The sequence below is a fragment of the Dendropsophus ebraccatus genome, chromosome 2 (genome assembly GCF_027789765.1).
Source record: "Dendropsophus ebraccatus isolate aDenEbr1 chromosome 2, aDenEbr1.pat, whole genome shotgun sequence".
Lineage (NCBI taxonomy): Eukaryota > Metazoa > Chordata > Amphibia > Anura > Hylidae > Dendropsophus > Dendropsophus ebraccatus.
Window position 1 is genome coordinate 8,116,522 of NC_091455.1, and position 21,888 is coordinate 8,138,409.

The 21,888-nt window shown below is 47.8% G+C and overlaps 1 protein-coding gene across 5 annotated transcripts in view; it reads right to left on the reverse strand.

The window, feature by feature from the left end:
- Nucleotides 1–16,624, reverse strand: part of THEM6 (thioesterase superfamily member 6) — a 60,013-nt gene extending 43,389 nt beyond the window's left edge. For 2 of the 5 annotated variants that reach the window (XM_069957006.1, XM_069957003.1), the window contains exons 1-3: nt 16,362–16,419; nt 14,029–14,585; nt 12,698–12,807 (exon numbers count right to left, since the gene is read on the reverse strand). In XM_069957006.1, the coding sequence (XP_069813107.1) occupies nt 12,698–12,807; nt 14,029–14,535 (617 nt within the window). In that variant the 5' untranslated portion in view covers nt 14,536–14,585; nt 16,362–16,419. Of the gene's footprint in view, nt 1–8,570; nt 12,808–14,028; nt 14,586–15,958; nt 16,169–16,361; nt 16,420–16,571 lie in introns of those variants that run through there. The other 3 variants (XM_069957004.1, XM_069957005.1, XM_069957007.1) reach the window with 3 other exon arrangements.
- Nucleotides 16,625–21,888: the final 5,264 nt, after the last annotated feature.

Here is a 21,888-nt window from a genome sequence, read left to right on the forward strand (position 1 = left end):
AAGTACAAAGCCACGTACTCAGACAAAGAGAACAGTCCAGCTCATTGCTAGATACAGTACTGAGAGAGCTGAAGAGGTTAATTAATGCTGCGTAGTGAAGCAGCATACAAAGTACATAATGTGTGTTATTTGTTATGTTTTGTACAAGGCCATCAACCAGCTCTGAGGGCTGCAGATCACATGCAAGCAGCGTTAGAGAAAAGAATCAGAGATGTTGTGTAATGTACGCTCCTACATTATATACTGTTGTATTTCAGCCAGTTTTACTAAGCTGGTGGTCCCCTTTAGAAGTATGTTACGTGTTACAAAATGTTGATCATTTTCTGTTGTCCCGACCGTGGAACATTTGCTTATTTGTGTACGCCATTTTTCTGTAATCAGCCCTCAAAGATGGCGACTGAAAGCCAACAACAGTAGGCCTTCTTTGGGAAGGCACCTCGACAGTACATTAGAGAGGACAGTGGTACAGTACATTAGAGGACAGTGGTACAGTACATTAGAGGACAGTGGTACAGTACATTAGAGAGGACAGTGGTACAGTACATTAGAGGGAACAGTGGTACAGTACATTAGAGGACAGTGGTACAGTACATTAGAGGGGACAGTGGTACAGTACATTAGAGGGGACAGTGGTACAGTACATTAGAGGACAGTGGTACAGTACATTAGAGGACAGTGGTACAGTACATTAGAGAGGACAGTGGTACAGTACATTAGAGGGAACAGTGGTACAGTACATTAGAGGACAGTGGTACAGTACATTAGAGGGGACAGTGGTACAGTACATTAGAGGACAGTGGTACAGTACATTAGAGGGAACAGTGGTACAGTACATTAGAGGGGACAGTGGTACAGTACATTACAGGGGACAGTGGTACAGTACATTAGAGAGGACAGTGGTACAGTACATTAGAGGGAACAGTGGTACAGTACATTAGAGGACAGTTGTACAGTACATTAGAGGGGACAGTGGTACAGTACATTAGAGGGGACAGTGGTACAGTACATTAGAGAGGACAGTGGTACAGTACATTAGAGGGAACAGTGGTACAGTACATTAGAGGACAGTTGTACAGTACATTAGAGGGGACTGTGGTACAGTACATTAGAGGGGACAGTGGTACAGTACATTAGAGGACCGTGGTACATTACATTAGAGGGGACAGTGGTACAGTACATTAGAGAGGACAGTGGTACAGTACATTAGAGGGGACAGTGGTACAGTACATTAGAGGACAGTGGTACAGTACATTAGAGAGGGCAGTGGTACGGTACATTAGAGGACAGTGGTACGGTACATTAGGGGGGACAGTGGTACGGTACATTAAAGGGGACAGTGGTACAGTACATTAGAGGACAGTGGTACAGTACATTTGAGGGGACAGTGGTACAGTACATTAGAGGGGGCAGTGGTACAGTACATTAGAGGGGGCAGTGGTACAGTACATTAGAGGAGGCAGTGGTACAGTACATTAGAGGACAGTGGTACAGTACATTAGAGGGGACAGTGGTACAGTACATTAGGGGGGTCAGTGGTACAGTATATTAGAGAGGACAGTGGTACAGTACATTAGAGAGGACAGTGGTACAGTACATTAGAGGATAGTGGTACAGTACATTAGAGGGGACAGTGGTACAGTACATTAGAGAGGACAGTAGTACAGTACATTAGAGAGGACAGTGGTACAGTACATTAGGGGGGTCAGTGGTACAGTATATTAGAGAGGACAGTGGTACAGTACATTAGAGAGGACAGCGGTACAGTACATTAGAGAGGACAGTGGTACAGTACATTAGAGAGGACAGTGGTACAGTACATTAGGGAGGACAGTGGTACAGTACATTACAGGGGACAGTGGTACAGTACATTAGGGAGGACAGTGGTACAGTACATTACAGGGGACAGTGGTACAGTACATTAGGGAGGACAGTGGTACAGTACATTAGAGAGGACAGTGGTACAGTACATTAGGGGGGTCAGTGGTACAGTACATTAGGGGGGTCAGTGGTACAGTATATTAGAGGACAGTGGTACAGTACATTAGAGAGGACAGTGGTACAGTACATTAGAGGATAGTGGTACAGTACATTAGAGAGGACAGTAGTACAGTACATTAGAGAGGACAGTGGTACAGTACATTAGAGAGGGCAGTGGTACAGTACATTAGAGGGGACAGAGGTACAGTACATTAGAGAGGACAGTGGTACAGTACATTAGAGAGGACAGTGGTACAGTACATTAGAGGACAGTGGTACAGTACATTAGAGGACAGTGGTACAGTACATTAGAGGATAGTGGTACAGTACATTAGAGAGGACAGTAGTACAGTACATTAGAGAGGACAGTGGTACAGTACATTAGAGAGGGCAGTGGTACAGTACATTAGAGGGGACAGAGGTACAGTACATTAGAGAGGACAGTGGTACAGTACATTAGGGGGGTCAATGGTACAGTATATTAGAGGACAGTGGTACAGTATATTAGAGAGGACAGTGGTACAGTACATTAGAGAGGACAGTGGTACAGTACATTAGGGGGGTCAGTGGTACAGTACATTAGAGAGGACAGTGGTACAGTACATTAGAGAGGACAGTGGTACAGTACATTAGGGAGGACAGTGGTACAGTACATTACAGGGGACAGTGGTACAGTACATTAGGGAGGACAGTGGTACAGTACATTAGAGGACAGTGGTACAGTACATTAGAGGGGACTGTGGTACAGTACATTAGAGGGGACAGTGGTACAGTAAATTAGGGAGGACAGTGGTACAGTACATTAGAGAGGACAGTGGTACAGTACATTACAGGGGACAGTGGTACAGTACATTAGAGGGGACAGTGGTACAGTACATTAGAGGGGACAGTGGTACAGTACATTAGAGAGGACAGTGGTACTGTACATTAGAGGACAGTGGTACAGTACATTACAGGGGACAGTGGTACAGTACATTAGAGGGGACAGTGGTACAGTACATTAGAGGGGACAGTGGTACAGTACATTAGAGAGGACAGTGGTACTGTACATTAGAGGACAGTGGTACAGTACATTACAGGAGACAGTGGTACAGTAAATTAGAGATCAGTGGTACAGTACATTAGAGAGGACAGTGGTACACAGTGGCGTAGCTACCATAGAGGCAGGGTAGGCGGTTGCTATGGGGCCCGTGGAGGGAGGGGGCCCAGGGAAGATAAGAGCCTCCTGTGTCCTTTTGCTTAACCCCTTATGTACTAAAGTGTTTAAATGACCCAGTGTTCTCTTACATGCTGCAACACAAAAAAGGGTTAATAATTAGCTCTCTGCCTCACTACTCTTATAACCTCTGATCTCTGTTCTCAGAGGTCAGGGGTTATCAATGAAGGAGAGAGCTAATTGTCTTCTGTATTAACCCTTTGTGTTGCAGCATGTAGGAGAACACTGGGTCACTTACACACTGCAGTAAATAAAGGGTTAAGCAAAAGGTAGTCTGCGCCTGCACCTATGTATATAACCATGAGGCTTCTAATATGCTGTTATAGGTAAATACAGTGAATGGACAGAACAAGCAGACATTGGCTTTCTCCTCTGCCAGTCACTGTTGTGGCTGCACGCAGGATTCTGCCTCTGGCCACAAGAGAATGTTTTTGCCACATCACTGAATATATATGTATATATATATATATATATATATATATATATATATATATATATTATATATGGTACAGTACAGTACATTAGAGGACAGTGGTACAGTACCTTAGGGAGGACAGTGGTAGAGTACATTAGAGGGGACAGTGGTACAGTACATTAGAGAGGACAGTGGTACAGTACATTAGAGGGGACAGTGGTACAGTACATTAGAGAGGACAGTGGTACAGTACATTAGAGAGGACAGTGGTACAGTACATTAGAGGGGACAGTGGTGCAGTACATTAGAGAGGACAGTGGTACAGTACATCAGAGGGGACAGTGGTACAGTACATTAGAGGACAGTGGTACGGTACATTAGAGGACAGTGGTACAGTACATTAGAGAGGACAGTGGTACAGTACATTAGAGGACAGTGGTACAGTATATTAGAGGGGACAGTGGTACAGTACAGTAAACCTTTATATATGTTACAGGAGGAAGATGGGAAAGGGAGGGTATGATGGAAACCTTTATATGTTACTGGAGGAAGAAAGGAAAGGGAGGACATGACAGAAACCTTTATATATGCTATAGGAGGAAGAAGGGAAAGGAGACATGATGGAAACCTTTATATATGTTAGGAGGAAGAAGGGAAACAGATGTGGTTGGTAAACCTACAGTAACAGAATGTAACCTGCCTGATATATACATATATCTATCCGAAAATAATCAGAGAGGAAATACTAATAAGATGGACTAGATGGACGGGGGGCTCTACCTGCCAAAAATCTATGTTTCTATGAAATGCATTTGTTTCAGACACGGATTACTAAGTGTGCAGGTAATTCTGTGTGTATCGCTCTGTGTAGCATAGCCGCACTACTCTGGAGGCGATACAATGTGACTGTATCTCAGCCAAGATCAATTATTGGTGACCGCTGACATGTGTTATCAGATTAAGTAAATCCAGGAGGATGATGTATGTAAGGTGCCCCTGGGGCCTGTGTATCTATACCACAGGTAATGATGCTGTGAAGAGAACAACGTGTCCTAGAATACACAGCGAGGATGAGATTGTGTAACCCCGACCTGTCACTACGCCCCAATAATCCCATCCAGCCTGTCACACAGGGAGGGGATCACCCAAAGACAATGGATGATGTGCACATAGCAGCTGAGGGACGGGCCCTGTCCTTATACAATCACTACCAGGGACAGCACACTCCTCAGCTGCTGTATCTAAGCCTATAGTGTGATACTGGGTGCCCAGATGTAAATCTGTCTGCTGAGCTGTTGTATCTAAGCTTATCATGTGTGATACTGTCTGCTGAGCTGCTGTATCTAAGCCTATAATGTGTGATACTGTCTGCTGAGCCACTCTATCTATCCCTTTTGTGTAATAGTGTACTTAGCTGCTGTATCTAAGCCTATCATGTGTGATACTGTCTGCTGAGATGCTGTTTCTAATCCTATTGTGTAGGTGTCCAGAGCTACTGTATCTAAGCCCATCATGTGTGATACTGTATATCTAACCCTCTTATTGTGATGTCTGCCAAGCTCCTGTATCTAAGCTCATCAATATGTGTGATACTGTCTGTTGAGCTATATCTAATCCTATTGTTTAATAGTCTACTGAGCTGCTGTATCTAAGCCCATCATGTGTGATACTGTATATCTAACCCTATCATGTGTGATACTGTCTGCTGAGCTGCTATATCTAACCCTATCATGTGTGATATCTCCCAAGCTCCTGTATCTAAGCCTATCATGTGTGATACATGTCTTGTTGTAATTAGATTACCCATTCTCATTGGTTTTACCCAGTAAATATTGGCTGATGGGCTGCACTTATATTACACAGCACGATAATAAGGGAGAAGCGAGCACCGACCTGTTAGCTCAGCGCTCGCTTCCCCCTCGCTGCCTCTACTATTAGGCTATGTTCACGCTACGTATTTCTTCGTAAAACTACGGCCGTTGTTGCACAGTGCAACAAAGGCCGTGATTCTTACAAAAAAAATATGTTACCTTGCCGTCTATGGAATCCCGGCCAGAGCGTATACACATGGTATACGCTCCGGCCGGGATCTCTAGCAGTGCTGCAAACAACTGACATGTCAGAGCACAGCGCACACTATAGAGCGAGCGGCTCCGGCTGCTCGCTCCACACTGTGCTGTTGGGTGTTCTGATGCGGGCGCGCACAGATGCAGTACTGCAGAACCCGGACGGGTCATGAAATGGACGGTCTCTTACGTAATGTGAACATAGCCTTAGACATGAAGAGAGTGTGGGCCCATTAAGGCCAGCGGCGGTCTTCTATTTCAGGGAGCAGACCGCCACTGACATAGATCGGGCTGTTTCACCATGTTGCAAGACCATGACCAGCTGACATTGTGCGTCTCCTATTACACCAAACGATGATCGGTCGCAACGGTTGGTAATCGGCCAAATATGTACGACAATGGTTTGGTGTAATAGGTCCGTTACTCCTCTCATCCAGGCGCCTTCTCAGGTACGGCAGTTCTCAGGAACTCTGCAGAGAGGCGATCAATGGATCATAGAACCCCGCTCATCGGCTCAGCGCAGGTGTGTGTAGGCAGCCCAGGAGGAGGGATCGATCCGTCACATATACGGTAGGTCCCAAACTGTATGCTTATTGGCAACGCGTTTCAGGCCATACAGTCTGAACAGGCCTTTATCAAGCACAACGTAAAGTATTGAGTCCAGCTCCCGGCAGAGTGATCCAACCGGAGCTTTATTATTCCACCTTACTGTGGCAGACCCCAAAAAGACGCCAACGCGTTTCAGATTTCACCTGCAACCCTTATCACGCACAACAACTGTTACTAAGACGTTCTTTTTAAATGTTACACAAGGTATGACGGTAAATTGCTTCCGGGTTCAGTGACCGCTGCGGGTACAACAGTAACATAAAATGTATACAAGTAATAATAAAGAATATATAGAGAGATGTTAAAAGGTAAGTATAAAACTAATTAGAGATTCATCTGTACAGTACAGTGTTGTCAGCCGCCGTATCGGTGAAGGAGCGGAGGTGTAGGAGTCCGCGCACGCAGGGGCCGCATCCAGCGCATTGCTGTGGTATTCACAAAGCCTACCGTACGTGGATAAACAGAAACACTCCTATTCCACTACGGGAGCTAACATGAGCAAAAGGGAAAATCTTTGTAATAGATGTTACCTGTAAACAGTATACAGTGTATTGCCTAAAGATTACATCTAAAATTCAATAACTATACATTGCAGCATGGCAGGTTTGTCTAGGCTGCAGTATAGTATGTGAAAGAAAGGTACCACGGCGCCATCTAGTGGTAAAAGTGCAGAAGGGGCGACTACTGTCACTTCTTCATATTCCATGCGCTCATTCAGGCCGTATAGATCCAGCATGACTCTCGTCTGCAGAGTGAGGACCAGCAGTCAATGACATTTTTGGGTATCTGTTCTATGGGATAAATCCTAATATTGGCAAACGATTCCTCCTTGTTTTTCTGTAAGATGTTTGGAGACACTCTGATTCTTATTGGCTTTGGATATGTAAAATCCTGTACTCTGGGTCCACTCTGACCACGCTCAGCTCCCTCTCCCCCCTTTTGTAGTCACAGGACATGTGATCTCCTCTCTGGGGGTCAGGTTAGCTGTCCATTGACTTGGTAACCCGAGTCCCAGGAGACATTATCTGCATCCTCTCCATGCACCTGTGCTGCTTCCATAGACTTACATGTGTCCTTGAGCCTAGGTCTCTCAAATATGAAAAGTTATAGTTCTATCTCTGCATGCTGACAGTGAATACAGGCATGTGTACCTGTTTAGGTGTCACAGCTCTGTATATTGTAAGTGTTATGGATGTTCTTAGAGTCCGGAAGGAACTAGAATGTTTTCATTCAGTCAGAAAGCAGAGATTTAAACCTGCACTACCCCCCCCCCCCCTATAGTAATGACAGCAGTGAGCAGGAAAGAAAGCTAAGGGGGTGTGTATGCAAATGGACCAATCAGGGAGATGCATGATGGGAATTGTAGTTTCCTGGCTGGCGCCATATTGGATACAGTTCAGCTTTTAGAAAAACTTGTAACTCGGAATGGCAGCAGCTAGAAAGACAGGAGACGGCTCAAAATTCTCGGGGAGACTGGGTGAGTAAGAGCAGCTATCATTTCACTTTTCCGCTCTTAGGTGGACAACCCCTTTAAGGTATCCTTTTTGTGTGTTATATCTGTGCCCGTTAATTCTTTTGTGTAGTTGTTGTTGTGTCCGTCCCACATATTGTATCCCACATTCACAACATAATAAATATATCACATACGATGAAGAACAATTAAGTGGTTGTTTAATGGGATATATCATGGCAGTAGTGTTAGAGGATACTGGTAAGATATATCCTATTAAACAACCACTTAATTGTTCTTAATGATCATTGTCTTTATTACACAGAGCGTTAATAGGCCAAATTGGTATGATAACCTGCAGATTATTGCTCTGTGTAATAGGGCCCTAACGGGCAGTGTCAGCGCAGTGGCACTGTGTCAGCACAATAGCAGAGTCAGCACAGTCATGCAGTGTCAGTGCAGTAGCACAGTGTCATCACAGTACAGCAGTGTCAGCACAGTAGTGCAGTGCCAGTACAGCAGTGCCAGCGCAGTCATGCAGTGTCAGCACAATAGTGCAGTGACAGTACAGAACAGCAGTGTCAGTACAGTAGTGCAAACATTTGATCAGTTGTGGAGCTCCCAGTATGGTGGTCTGTATTGGAGGCCGCAGTCACTCTGCGATAACATCATGTGACCCTGTCATACAATGGGTGTGGCCGGAGCTCTCTTGTCTATATTAGCGGCAGCCATTGTTCTGTGGTAGCCATTGTTCTGGCAGTGAACAGACCAAAAGATCCTCGCACTGTGCTGCCACCTGAAGGTCACATCAGGAAATGAAGGAGTCGGACTCAGTGATCAGAGAGATATTGATGGTTTAATAAATAACATGTCAGGAAGGAGGAGCACAGATCTGAGACGGACAATAAAGCTGTACGGACACGAGGACGCGGGACCATGGCCAAGAAGCAATGAAAATAACAGGACGGCTCTGTATAATACTATCAACATTATCACAGATAGAGTCAGGAACCTTCATGTCTTCAGCTCCAGTCACCTCCAGAGCTGCACTCGTAACTCAGAGACTGAGAGGGGCGCAGAGAGTGACCGCAGGGGGCCAGCTCCACGCCAAGACTTAACATATACACAAAATAACATCTGAGAAAATAAGAATATTTAAGCTCCACCCACAACAAAACATAACCACGCCCACTAACAAAACCACACCCACTTACTCATTTTGGGGTCTGAATACTGAAGGTATTAAGGGTTTTATTGTCCTACCTGAAGTCTAGGTGTTATGCCCCACCCCCTCTCTTTGTTCATGGAAATCTGACCCCACCCTCTTAAAGGGGTATTCAACGTTTATGTTAATTAAGCTTTATATATCTAACCTCCTTGTCACAGTTCTTCACCCCAATATATTATATGGTGGAGTCCCCCTTTAAGCTATTCCTGGATCCACTCTGGAGCTTTATCTATACACCTGCATGCCACTTTGTTACCAAGCCTTATAGAAACAAAGTACCACGCAGGGGCAAAGATTGGATTCATCCCTCTAAAAGTTTCCATAGGAAATAATGAAAGTCACTTATAATAAATCAGAGAAGTCATCATCACCCGTGACATCCTTATTTCCAGTGTGTCACGTGATGTCACAGCAGGTCATGTGACATTACAGTGGTCACAAGTTTTTGGATTCTCAATAAATTATCAATATTTCATAGAAAAAATATATTTAAATATTTAATAAAATTACTATTTCCCCTCAATCCCTTCCAGGTAATAAATTATCTAAGAATCAAATTAAAGCTCAAAGACAACCGGCGACCGATCCCGGAATCTTATTCTAGTGCCAAAGTCCTAGAATTCCCCCCCACCCCCTGGGTCTCTTATCTCCCCTCTCCTTATATCCAGTTATGTTTTTAAAGTGCAATGAAGTTGTTATAGGAGTATGGGTGACAATCCTTCATACTCCCATGTACAATCCCTTTAAGCCACAATATCTTCGGAGCTGGAGTGTCGCACCATTCATGAGCAGCAATATGTATCCTGTTTATCTACAAAATTAAGTTTGGGTGAAGAGCCCCTTTAAGAAAATGTCCACAGTGATACAATGTGTCCCTTTAGGGTACAGCGATGGGGGGGATGGATGGCGGGGGGCACGGCTTCGGGGGCTCATGCAGGGCTGTCACACGGACTACGAGCCGAACATGCTGGATTATTCTAAAAATAGTCAACTATAAAATAAGAGAAACTGGAATAGAATAGTCGCCCTCTTATAGGGCTTGTGCTCTTGTGAGGTGACAGACGGTGACAATGTGTGCACAAAGTTGTCTGACACCCTGAAAACTGCCAGCAAATCCCCCCGGAAAGAGACCCCGATATATGATGAGCATGGCCTATGTATAGGGAAGGCTGGGGCCATGTGGACATGTATTACCGATCCAGCATTATACTCCACAGCTGCACTCACTATTCTGCTGGTGTAGCTGTGGCGTATAATATAATATAACATAACACCTGGGAGGAAAGGATCCTTGTTTTGCATTGTTACAGAGGTGTACAACAGGGTGGGCGCTTCCATCGGGGGCCCAGGTTGGTGCATCAATGACCTTTGGTCATGAAGGGGTTAAAAAACAATATTCTAGTTTGCATGGGGGGGTTGTCATACAGTGACGGGATCAGTAAGGTATGGGCGGTGACTGGGGATCAGTAAGGTATGGGCGGTGACTGGGGATCAGTAACGTATGGGCGGTGACTGGGGATCAGTAACGTATGGGCGGTGACTGGGGATCAGTAACGTATGGGCGGTGACTGGGGATCAGTAAGGTATGGGCGGTGACTGGGGATCAGTAACGTATGGGCGGTGACTGGGGATCAGTAACGTATGGGCGGTGACTGGGGATCAGTAACGTATGGGCGGTGACTGGGGATCAGTAACGTATGGGCGGTGACTGGGGATCAGTAACGTATGGGCGGTGACTGGGGATCAGTAACGTATGGGCGGTGACTGGGGATCAGTAACGTATGGGCGGTGACTGGGGATCAGTAACGTATGGGCGGTGACTGGGGATCAGTAACGTGTGTACGGGTGACTGGGGATCAGTAACGTGTGTACGGGTGACTGGGGATCAGTAACGTATGGGCGGTGACTGGGGATCAGTAACGTGTGTACGGGTGACTCGCTGTTCCCCATGTTTACACCCTGGTCCTGTTCACCATATTTCGGGGTCTCTCGTGGTGTCGCCCCCTTCTGGTTATCTTCCCTCGGTAGAAATCTAGAAACAAGCCGTTCTGTAGAGAATGGGGAAAGACACAAGTCCCCCGGCCGTTACTATTTATCAGAGAACGATCATCAGATGTTATAAACCTGGAAGAAGCCGAGAGCTGAGGCCGCACACGGACTCTGGACGGTCAGACCCGGACATTACCACCAAGGAGAATGGCGCAAGATCCAGGGGAAAGTCCAGAAACACAATAGACTCAACCAGTCTGTGTATCCCGCCACACAATGCTGAGATACATGACTGCACATGCTTTACTTATCCAAAGTTACATCATGCTTCATACTCCAGTCACCTCCAGAGCTGCAATCACTATTCTGCTGTTACATTGTATCTTATACATTATCTAGAGCCGTGATTTTCTGCAGCAGCTGCATCAAGAGTCACAAGCAGAATTCTATTCTGAATCAGCAGGGGGCAGCGCAGGCTTACCACAACCACCAGAGCTGTGTTCACAATTCTGCTGGCTGCCACTTGGGGCATTGAATCTGCTCTGTACAGACACCGGGCGGTAGTGAGAGGGGACGTCCTGCAGCCTGATCTGTGAGTGCAGCTCTGGGGGTGACTGGAGTATAGAGAAGATGTAATATCAGTGCAATATGGGAGAAGTAACACAAAGTGCAACGCTCTGCAGCTCAGGGCGTCTTCAGTCACTTCTGAGGATAGTTCAGACCTTGGAACTGACTTTATTCATTGAGGACAACCCCTTTCTGTTCAGAGGCTTCTGAGTCAATGAAGGAAATACAGAGATGATGGAGGACTGGTGCTACACTAGCCCCACTCATGCCCCAGAAGACCCCTCCCCCATCATCATCAATGACGTCAGCCATGGCCCCGAACAAAAGGATAAAAAGGTTGTTTGCAAAAAAAAAAAACAAAAAAAAACTTTCAAATTAACTGGAACTGGTGCAAAAAAGTGACAGAGATTTGTAATTTACTTCTATTAAAAAAAAAATACCCAGTCTTCCAGTACTTATCAGCTGCTGTATGCCCTGCAGGAATTGGTGTAATCTTTCCAGTCTGGACGGCAGGAGAGGTTTTCTATGGGGATTTCCTGCTGCTCTGAACGGATCCTGACAAGGACAAAGGTGGCAGCAGAGAGCACTGTGTCAGACTTGAAAAAATACACCACTTCCTGCAGGACATACAGCAGCTGAGAGACTGGAATTTTTTTTTAAATCAAAGTAAATTACAAATCTGCAATTGAAAGGAAAAAGAAGGTTTGGGTTAAAATAAATAAAATTTTAAGGATTCACCCCCCCCGGCCGTTTACAGGTCTGGACATCCGCTCACGCTCTACATTTGCGCACGTTTCGCGTCCTACGTGACTGTAAGGCTGTATATACACCCGTGCGGCTCCGCATGCATCAAATAAATACACAGATGATGATAATAAATAAAATGCACAAATTAATACACCGAGGAACGTCCCTTCACGTCGCACCTGTAGACGCGTTACACTCTCCTCACCCCCCCTCCTCCGTATTGCACAGAACCCCTTATAAAGCGGACGTTGTTCTACCTGAGGGTCACGGACAGGAATGATACAGCAGATATCATACATTTCTGGAGCAAAGGGCTAACACTCTAGACCTGGGTGAGGATCCTAATCCTAGAAGCTGCACTGGTCTCTGCAGGTTCGGCGGTGTGAGTGGGGGGGGGGGGGGGGCAGGTACCCGGCAGCGGCCGCTCCCTTACTGCTCTTTGGAGCTGCTGGAGACCCCGCTCTCGGCTCTCAGCTTCTGGCTGCTGTTGTCGTTGTAATCGATCCAGTGCATCACCTCGTCGGGGAACTCGGGAGACTCCACCTGCAGATACACAAGAGGGTTCAGAAATCTACAACACTACAACTCCCATCATGCCCTGAGATACCTTAGAGCAGGGATTCATACCTATGTATCTCCAGCAGTTGCAGGACTACAACGCCCATCATGCCCTGAGATACCATAGAGCAGAAATTCACACCTGTGGATCTCGAGCACTTGCAGGACTACAACTCCCATCATGCCCTGAGATACCATAGAGCAGGAATTAATACCTATGGATCTCCAGCAGTTGCTGGACTACAACTCCCATCATACTCTGACAGCTGCTGTGATAAGAGTTGTAGTTCTGCCTCCAACCAAATAAGAATGTGATTTCATTCTTAAATACTTCCGGAATTACAGCACGTCTTGTCCTCCAGAGCTGCATTCAAAATTCTGATACCTGCCATTACTTATACAAATCCCAGTCTGTAAAGACACTGAACCAGCAGGGGATGATAAGAGTAAGGTCCCGTGGCCTCGCTGGATGTGTCTGGACTATACGATGACAGCTGTATATAGAGTAAACATCCACAGTGCAGGGAGACAAGGCAGGTTAACCATTTGTAGTCCCTTAGACTTCAGTATTTATTACTACGTAGGAAAAATGTGCTCTGACTGTTGTTCAAAGGGGTATTGTTATGTGAGCTTGTTATTCCCGACCATTAGTATAGGGAACAACAAGCTGATCGCTGGGGGGCCAACCTCCTGGACCCCACCGATTCCTCGAACACGGAAGCAGACATCCCCACAGTGTATGGAGCACTCAGCGTGCATGCGCAGCCACCACCAATCATTTTCAAGATCAATATTCAGCAGCTCCAAGGAGAATTAATGGAGAGCCGAACATAAAGCTATTTCAATGGGATCCCGGCTGGAGCGTATACACACCATATACGTTCTGGCCGGGATCCCGTGCGGCCCCGCAAATAACTGACAGGTCAGTTTTCTGCGGCCGCAATTCAATGAATTGCGGCTGTAGGAAACCCTGTCAGTTCACACAGTGAAGCGAGCAGCTCCGGTCATTTATCCCTTTCCCCCTGCACTGTGGATGTTTACTCAGTGTGTTCTATATAATGTACTGTGGTTGTTATTGAAAAGTTACACATACTTTTTCTTTCTGACTAGGCCCCACTTTACTCTCCCAGATTGGCAGAAATATTCCCTTTGATGTTGGGGTATCTGGAGCCCCATGTGTCACCCCTGCAGGGTGCTCCGGCTTACCTTTCTCTTACACATGGTCTGTACCACTTTGTCGGGGCAGTTGCCTATGATGTGCTGTCGGCTTAGCAGAATGGCACACACAAATCCATCCCGGGGGGCCACGAATCGTTGCTCCACGTAGAAGGCCTTCTCATCCCAGCAGAGCAGACGTGTGCGGATCTCAAAGGCCTCCAGCAGACGAAGCGAGCGCCGATAGCGTACCGTGCAGGCCGCCATCACCATCCCTGCCCCCATCGAGTGAATGGCTCCAAATAGCCCACTGCGCGTAAAATAGGAAAGTCGGGCAAAGTCGGCCTCGCGGAGGTAGCGGGAATTGTTCATGTGGAGAAGAAAGTCCAGGTCATGAGGAAGAACCACGCCGGAGAAGGTGTGCTCCTTCAGCAAGTCCTTCACTACGGGCTGGAGACGCGCCCTGAGCACCGCCAAGAAGGCACGGATAAAATACCAGACATCCAGCAGGCAGAACAAGACCGTAGTCAGGGCCAGGACCAGCACCACCATCCACATGACCCCAGAGGTGTCCAAGGTCAACAAGCCGCGGGGTGACTATGGAGGACCTATGGGAGGAGATACAGAGGGGGTAACATCATGTCACCTTTAGGAGGTATATAGAGTCACATTAGGGGGGGGGGGGTATATAGATGCCCATTGGGGGGGTATATAGATGCACATTAGGGGGGGGTATATACATGCCCATTAGGGGGGTATATAGATGCACATAGGGGGGGAATATAGATGCACATTGGGGGGGTATATAGATGCACATTGGGGGGGGTATATAGATGCACATTGGGGGGGGGGTATATAGATGCACATTAGGGGGGTATATAGAGTCACATTAGGGGGGTATATAGAGTCACATTAGGGGGGGGTATATAGATGCACATAGGGGGGGGTATATAGAGTCACATTAGGGGGGGATATAGAGTCACATTAGGGGGGGGGATATAGAGCCACATTGGGGGGGGTATATAGAGTCACATTAGGGGGGGGGTATATAGAGACACATTAGGGGGGGGGTATATAGAGACACATTAGGGGGGGGGTATATAGAGACACATTGGGGGGGGGGGGGGTATATAGATGCCCATTAGTGGGGTATATAGATGCCCATTAGGGGGGGTATATAGAGCCACATTAGGGGGGGGGGTATATAGATGCACATTAGGGGGGGGGTATATAGATGCACATTAGGGGGGGGGTATATAGATGCACATTGGGGGGGGGTATATAGAGTCACATTAGGGGGGGGTATATAGAGTCACATTAGGGGGGGGGATATAGAGCCACATTGGGGGGGGTATATAGAGTCACATTAGGGGGGGGATATAGAGCCACATTGGGGGGGGTATATAGAGTCACATTAGGGGGGGGGGTATATAAAGACACATTAGGGGGGGGGGTATATAGAGACACATTAGGGGGGGGGATATAGAGCCACATTGGGGGGGGGTATATAGATGCCCATTAGGGGGGTATATAGATGCCCATTAGGGGGGGTATATAGAGCCACATTTGGGAGGGGGGGGGGTATATAGATGCACATTAGGGGGGGGGGGTATATAGATGCACATTAGGGGGGGGTATATAGAGCCACATTTGGGGGGGGGGGGTATATAGATGCACATTGGGGGGGTATATAGAGTCACATTGGGGGGGGGGTATATAGATGCACATTAGGGGGGGTATATAGATGCCCATTAGGGGGGGGGGGGTATATAGATGCACATTAGGGGGGGTATATAGAGCCACATTAGGGGGTATATACTGTAAATCACATACACAGGCCTGCTAAATCCCAGAAAATCCCTATAAGTAACTTTCCCCATTAGTGTACACAGCTCTGATGCAGAGCAATGTGTCTCCATGGTAACCGACTACATGAAGTGAACTGCCCCCCACCATTCACTACTATGAGGAAGGCTGTTACCACGGTGACGGTATCTGCAGATATGACCTCAACAGCCTTAAAGGGACAGTGCAGCAAAAGTCAACTGTCAGGGTCAAAGGTCAGAAAATCCTATAAGATCTGAGAGGAAAGACCCTGACACCCCCATGTCTCCGGAGCCGAGGGGCCACAGCTAATATCAGGGGCCCCTCCAATAGCGACCCCAAACAGCGACACAACAAGCCAAAGGACTACAACTCCCAGCATACATAGCGCTACAGAGGCATGCTGGGAGATGTCGTCCTGCCACAGGGTGCACTTCTCATTGACAGCCGGTCATACAGAGCAGTGAAAAGGCAGCCGGAGCCCCGCCACCCCCGGGAGACCCCTGCACCGGCCCCGCCACCCCCGGGAGACCCCCAGCAACGGATGAATGGAGTCAGACCTGTCCCTGCAGCGGCCGGCTCGATGACTGACAAGACACCGGGGGAATGTACCACCTCAGCCCGGGGGGGAGCGCGGCACAGGAAGTCCCCGCCTCAGCGCCTCTCCGTGTCACAGCGGGCCCGCCCCCGGGCTGGAATAGCCGTATAATACACATAGGAGTATCCGGGAGACTTATGAAGATGCTGTCCGGCTTATCTATCGGTCTCACCTTTTCCCAGGATGAAATGGAATCTCCCGCTGCCTGTGATTGCTGCTGAGCTGGGAGCAGAGATTAACCCCCGCGAGTCCGGAGATCAGGAGGTCACGTGATAACCGCGCCCCCTCTCCTCTGACGTCACCGGCCTCTACATCAGTACTGTGACGTCAGAGATAGCCGCAAACACCTCCCATCTGCAATCACACTGACTGCTATAGCTGATCATACAGTGTGTATGGGGGTAATATTACAGGGAATGTGGGGGGCACTATGGGCACATGGTGATATTACAGGGAATGTGAGGGGCACTATGGGCACATGGTGATATTATAGAGAATGTGGGGGGCACTATGGGCACATGGTGATATTACACTGAATGTGAGGGGCACTATGGGCATGGTGATATTACAGGGAATGTGAGGGGCACTATGGGCACATGGTGATATTACAGGGAATGAGGGGCACTATGGGCACATGGTGATATTACAGGGAATGTGGGGGGCACTATGGGCACATGGTGATATTACAGGGAATGTGAGGGGCACTATGGGCATGGTGATATTACAGGGAATGTGAGGGGCACTATGGGCACATGGTGATATTACAGGGAATGTGAGGGGCACTATGGGCACATGGTGATATTACAGGGAATGTGGGGGGCACAATGGGCACATGATAATATTACAGGGAATGTGAGGGGCACTATGGGCACATGGTGATATTACAGGGAATGTGAGGGGCACTATGGGCACATGGTAATATTACAGGGAATGTGAGGGGCACTATGGGCATGGTAATATTACAGGGAATGTGAGGGGCACTATGGGCACATGGTGATATTACAGGGAATGTGAGGGGCACTATGGGCACATGGTGATATTACAGGGAATGTGAGGGGCACTATGGGCACATGGTAATATTACAGGGAATGTGAGGGGCACTATGGGCATGGTGATATTACAGGGAATGTGAGGGGCACTATGGGCACATGGTGATATTACAGAGAATGTGAGGGGCACTATGGGCACATGGTGATATTACAGGGAATGTGAGGGGCACTATGGGCACATGGTGATATTACAGGGAATGTGAGGGGCACTATGGGCATGGTGATATTACAGGGAATGTGAGGGGCACTATGGGCACATGGTGATATTACAGGGAATGTGAGGGGCACTATGGGCACATGGTAATATTACAGGGAATGTGAGGGGCACTATGGGCACATGGTAATATTACAGGGAATGTGAGGGGCACTATGGGCATGGTAATATTACAGGGAATGTGAGGGGCACTATGGGCACATGGTAATATTACAGGGAATGTGAGGGGCACTATGGGCATGGTGATATTACAGGGAATGTGAGGGGCACTATGGGCACATGGTAATATTACAGGGAATGTGAGGGGCACTATGGGCACATGGTGATATTACAGGGAATGTGAGGGGCACTATGGGCATGGTGATATTACAGGGAATGTGAGGGGCACTATGGGGACATGGTAATATTACAGGGAATGTGAGGGGCACTATGGGGACATGGTAATATTACAGGGAATGTGAGGGGCACTATGGGCACATGGTGATATTACAGGGAATGTGGGGGGCACTATGGGCATGGTGATATTACAGGGAATGTGAGGGGCACTATGGGCACATGGTGATATTACAGGGAATGTGAGGGGCACTATGGGCACAGTGTGATATTACAGGGAATGTGAGGGGCACTATGGGCACATGGTGATATTACAGGGAATGTGAGGGGCACTATGGGCACATGGTGATATTACAGGGAATGTGAGGAGCACTATGGGCATGGTGATATTACAGGGAATGTGAGGGGCACTATGGGCACATGGTAATATTACAGGGAATGTGAGGGGCACTATGGGCACATGGTGATATTACAGGGAATGTGAGGGGCACTATGGGCACATGGTGATATTACAGGGAATGTGAGGGGCACTATGGGCACATGGTGATATTACAGGGAATGTGAGGGGCACTATGGGCACATGGTGATATTACAGGGAATGTGAGGGGCACTATGGGCACATGGGGATATTACAGGGAATGTGGGGGGCACTATGGGCACATGGTGATATTACAGGGAATGTGGGGGGCACTATGGGCACATGGTAATATTACAGGGAATGTGAGGGGCACTATGGGCATGGTAATATTACAGGGAATGTGAGGGGCACTATGGGCACATGGTAATATTACAGGGAATGTGAGGGGCACTATGGGCACATGGTGATATTACAGGGAATGTGGGGGGCACTATGGGCACATGGTGATATTACAGGGAATGTGAGGGGCACTATGGGCACATGGTAATATTACAGGGAATGTGGGGGGCACTATGGGCACATGGTAATATTACAGGGAATGTGAGGGGCACTATGGGCATGGTAATATTACAGGGAATGTGAGGGGCACTATGGGCACATGGTGATATTACAGGGAATGTGAGGGGCACTATGGGCACATGGTGATATTACAGGGAATGTGAGGGGCACTATGGGCACATGGTGATATTACAGGGAATGTGAGGGGCACTATGGGCACATGGTGATATTACAGGGAATGTGAGGGGCACTATGGGCACATGGTAATATTACAGGGAATGTGAGGGGCACTATGGGCACATGGTGATATTACAGGGAATGTGAGGGGCACTATGGGCACATGGTAATATTACAGGGAATGTGGGGGGCACTATGGGCACATGGTAATATTACAGGGAATGTGAGGGGCACTATGGGCATGGTAATATTACAGGGAATGTGAGGGGCACTATGGGCACATGGTGATATTACAGGGAATGTGAGGGGCACTATGGGCACATGGTGATATTACAGGGAATGTGAGGGGCACTATGGGCACATGGTGATATTACAGGGAATGTGAGGGGCACTATGGGCACATGGTGATATTACAGGGAATGTGAGGGGCACTATGGGCATGGTGATATTACAGGGAATGTGAGGGGCACTATGGGCACATGGTGATATTACAGGGAATGTGAGGGGCACTATGGGCACAGTGTGATATTACAGGGAATGTGAGGGGCACTATGGGCACATGGTGATATTACAGGGAATGTGAGGGGCACTATGGGCACATGGTGATATTACAGGGAATATGAGGGGCACTATGGGCACATGGTGATATTACAGGGAATGTGAGGGGCACTATGGGCACATGGTAATATTACAGGGAATGTGAGGGGCACTATGGGCACATGGTGATATTACAGGGAATGTGAGGGGCACTATGGGCATGGTGATATTACAGGGAATGTGAGGGGCACTATGGGCACATGGTGATATTACAGGGAATGTGGGGGGCACTATGGGCATGGTGATATTACAGGGAATGTGGGGGGCACTATGGGCACATGGTGATATTACAGGGAATGTGAGGGGCACTATGGGCATGGTGATATTACAGGGAATGTGGGGGGCACTATGGGCACATGGTGATATTACAGGGAATGTGGGGGGCACTATGGGCACATGGTGATATTACAGGGAATGTGAGGGGCACTATGGGCACATGGTGATATTACAGGGAATGTGAGGGGCACTATGGGCACATGGTGATATTATAGGGAATGTGAGGGGCACTATGGGCACATGGTAATATTACAGGGAATGTGAGGGGCACTATGGGCACATGGTGATATTACAGGGAATGTGAGGGGCACTATGGGCACATGGTGATATTACAGGGAATGTGAGGGGCACTATGGGCACATGGTGATATTACAGGGAATGTGAGGGGCACTATGGGCACATGGTGATATTACAGGGAATGTGAGGGGCACTATGGGCACATGGTGATATTACAGGGAATGTGAGGGGCACTATGGGCACATGGTGATATTACAGGGAATGTGAGGGGCACTATGGGCACATGGTGATATTACAGGGAATGTGAGGGGCACTATGGGCACATGGTGATATTACAGGGAATGTGAGGGGCACATGGTGATATTACAGGGAATGTGAGGGGCACTATGGGCACATGGTGATATTATAGGGAATGTGAGGGGCACTATGGGCACATGGTGATATTACAGGGAATGTGAGGGGCACTATGGGCACATGGTGATATTACAGGGAATGTGAGGGGCACTATGGGCACATGGTGATATTACAGGGAATGTGGGGGGCACTATGGGCACATGGTGATATTATAGGGAATGTGAGGGGCACTATGGGCACATGGTGATATTACAGGGAATGTGGGGGGCACTATGGGCACATGGTGATATTACAGGGAATGTGAGGGGCACTATGGGCACATGGTGATATTACAGGGAATGTGAGGGGCACTATGGGCACATGGTAATATTACAGGGAATGTGAGGGGCACTATGGGCACATGGTAATATTACAGGGAATGTGGGGGGCACTATGGGCACATGGTGATATTACAGGGAATGTGAGGGGCACTATGCACATGGTGATATTACAGGGAATGTGAGGGGCACTATGGGCATGGTGATATTACAGGGAATGTGAGGGGCACTATGGGCACATGGTAATATTACAGGGAATGTGAGTGGCACTATGGGCATGGTGATATTACAGGGAATGTGAGGGGCACTATGGGCACATGGTGATATTACAGGGAATGTGAGGGGCACTATGGGCACATGGTGATATTACAGGGAATGTGAGGGGCACTATGGGCACATGGTGATATTACAGGGAATGTGAGGGGCACTATGGGCACATGGTGGTATTACAGGGAATGTGAGGGGCACTATGGGCACATGGTGATATTACAGGGAATGTGAGGGGCACTATGGGCACATGGTGATATTACAGGGAATGTGAGGGGCACTATGGGCACATGGTGATATTACAGGGAATGAGGGGCACTATGGGCATGGTAATATTACAGGGAATGTGAGGGGCACTATGGGCACATGGTGATATTACACTGAATGTGAGGGGCACTATGGGCACATGGTGATATTACAGGGAATGTGAGGGGCACTATGGGCACATGGTAATATTACAGGGAATGTGAGGGGCACTATGGGCACATGGTGATATTACAGGGAATGTGAGGGGCACTATGGGCACATGGTAATATTACAGGGAATGTGAGGGGCACTATGGGCACATGGTGATATTACAGGGAATGTGAGGGGCACTATGGGCACATGGTGATATTACAGGGAATGTGAGGGGCACTATGGGCACATGGTGATATTACACTGAATGTGAGGGGCACTATGGGCACATGGTGATATTACAGGGAATGTGAGGGGCACTATGGGCACATGGTAATATTACAGGGAATGTGAGG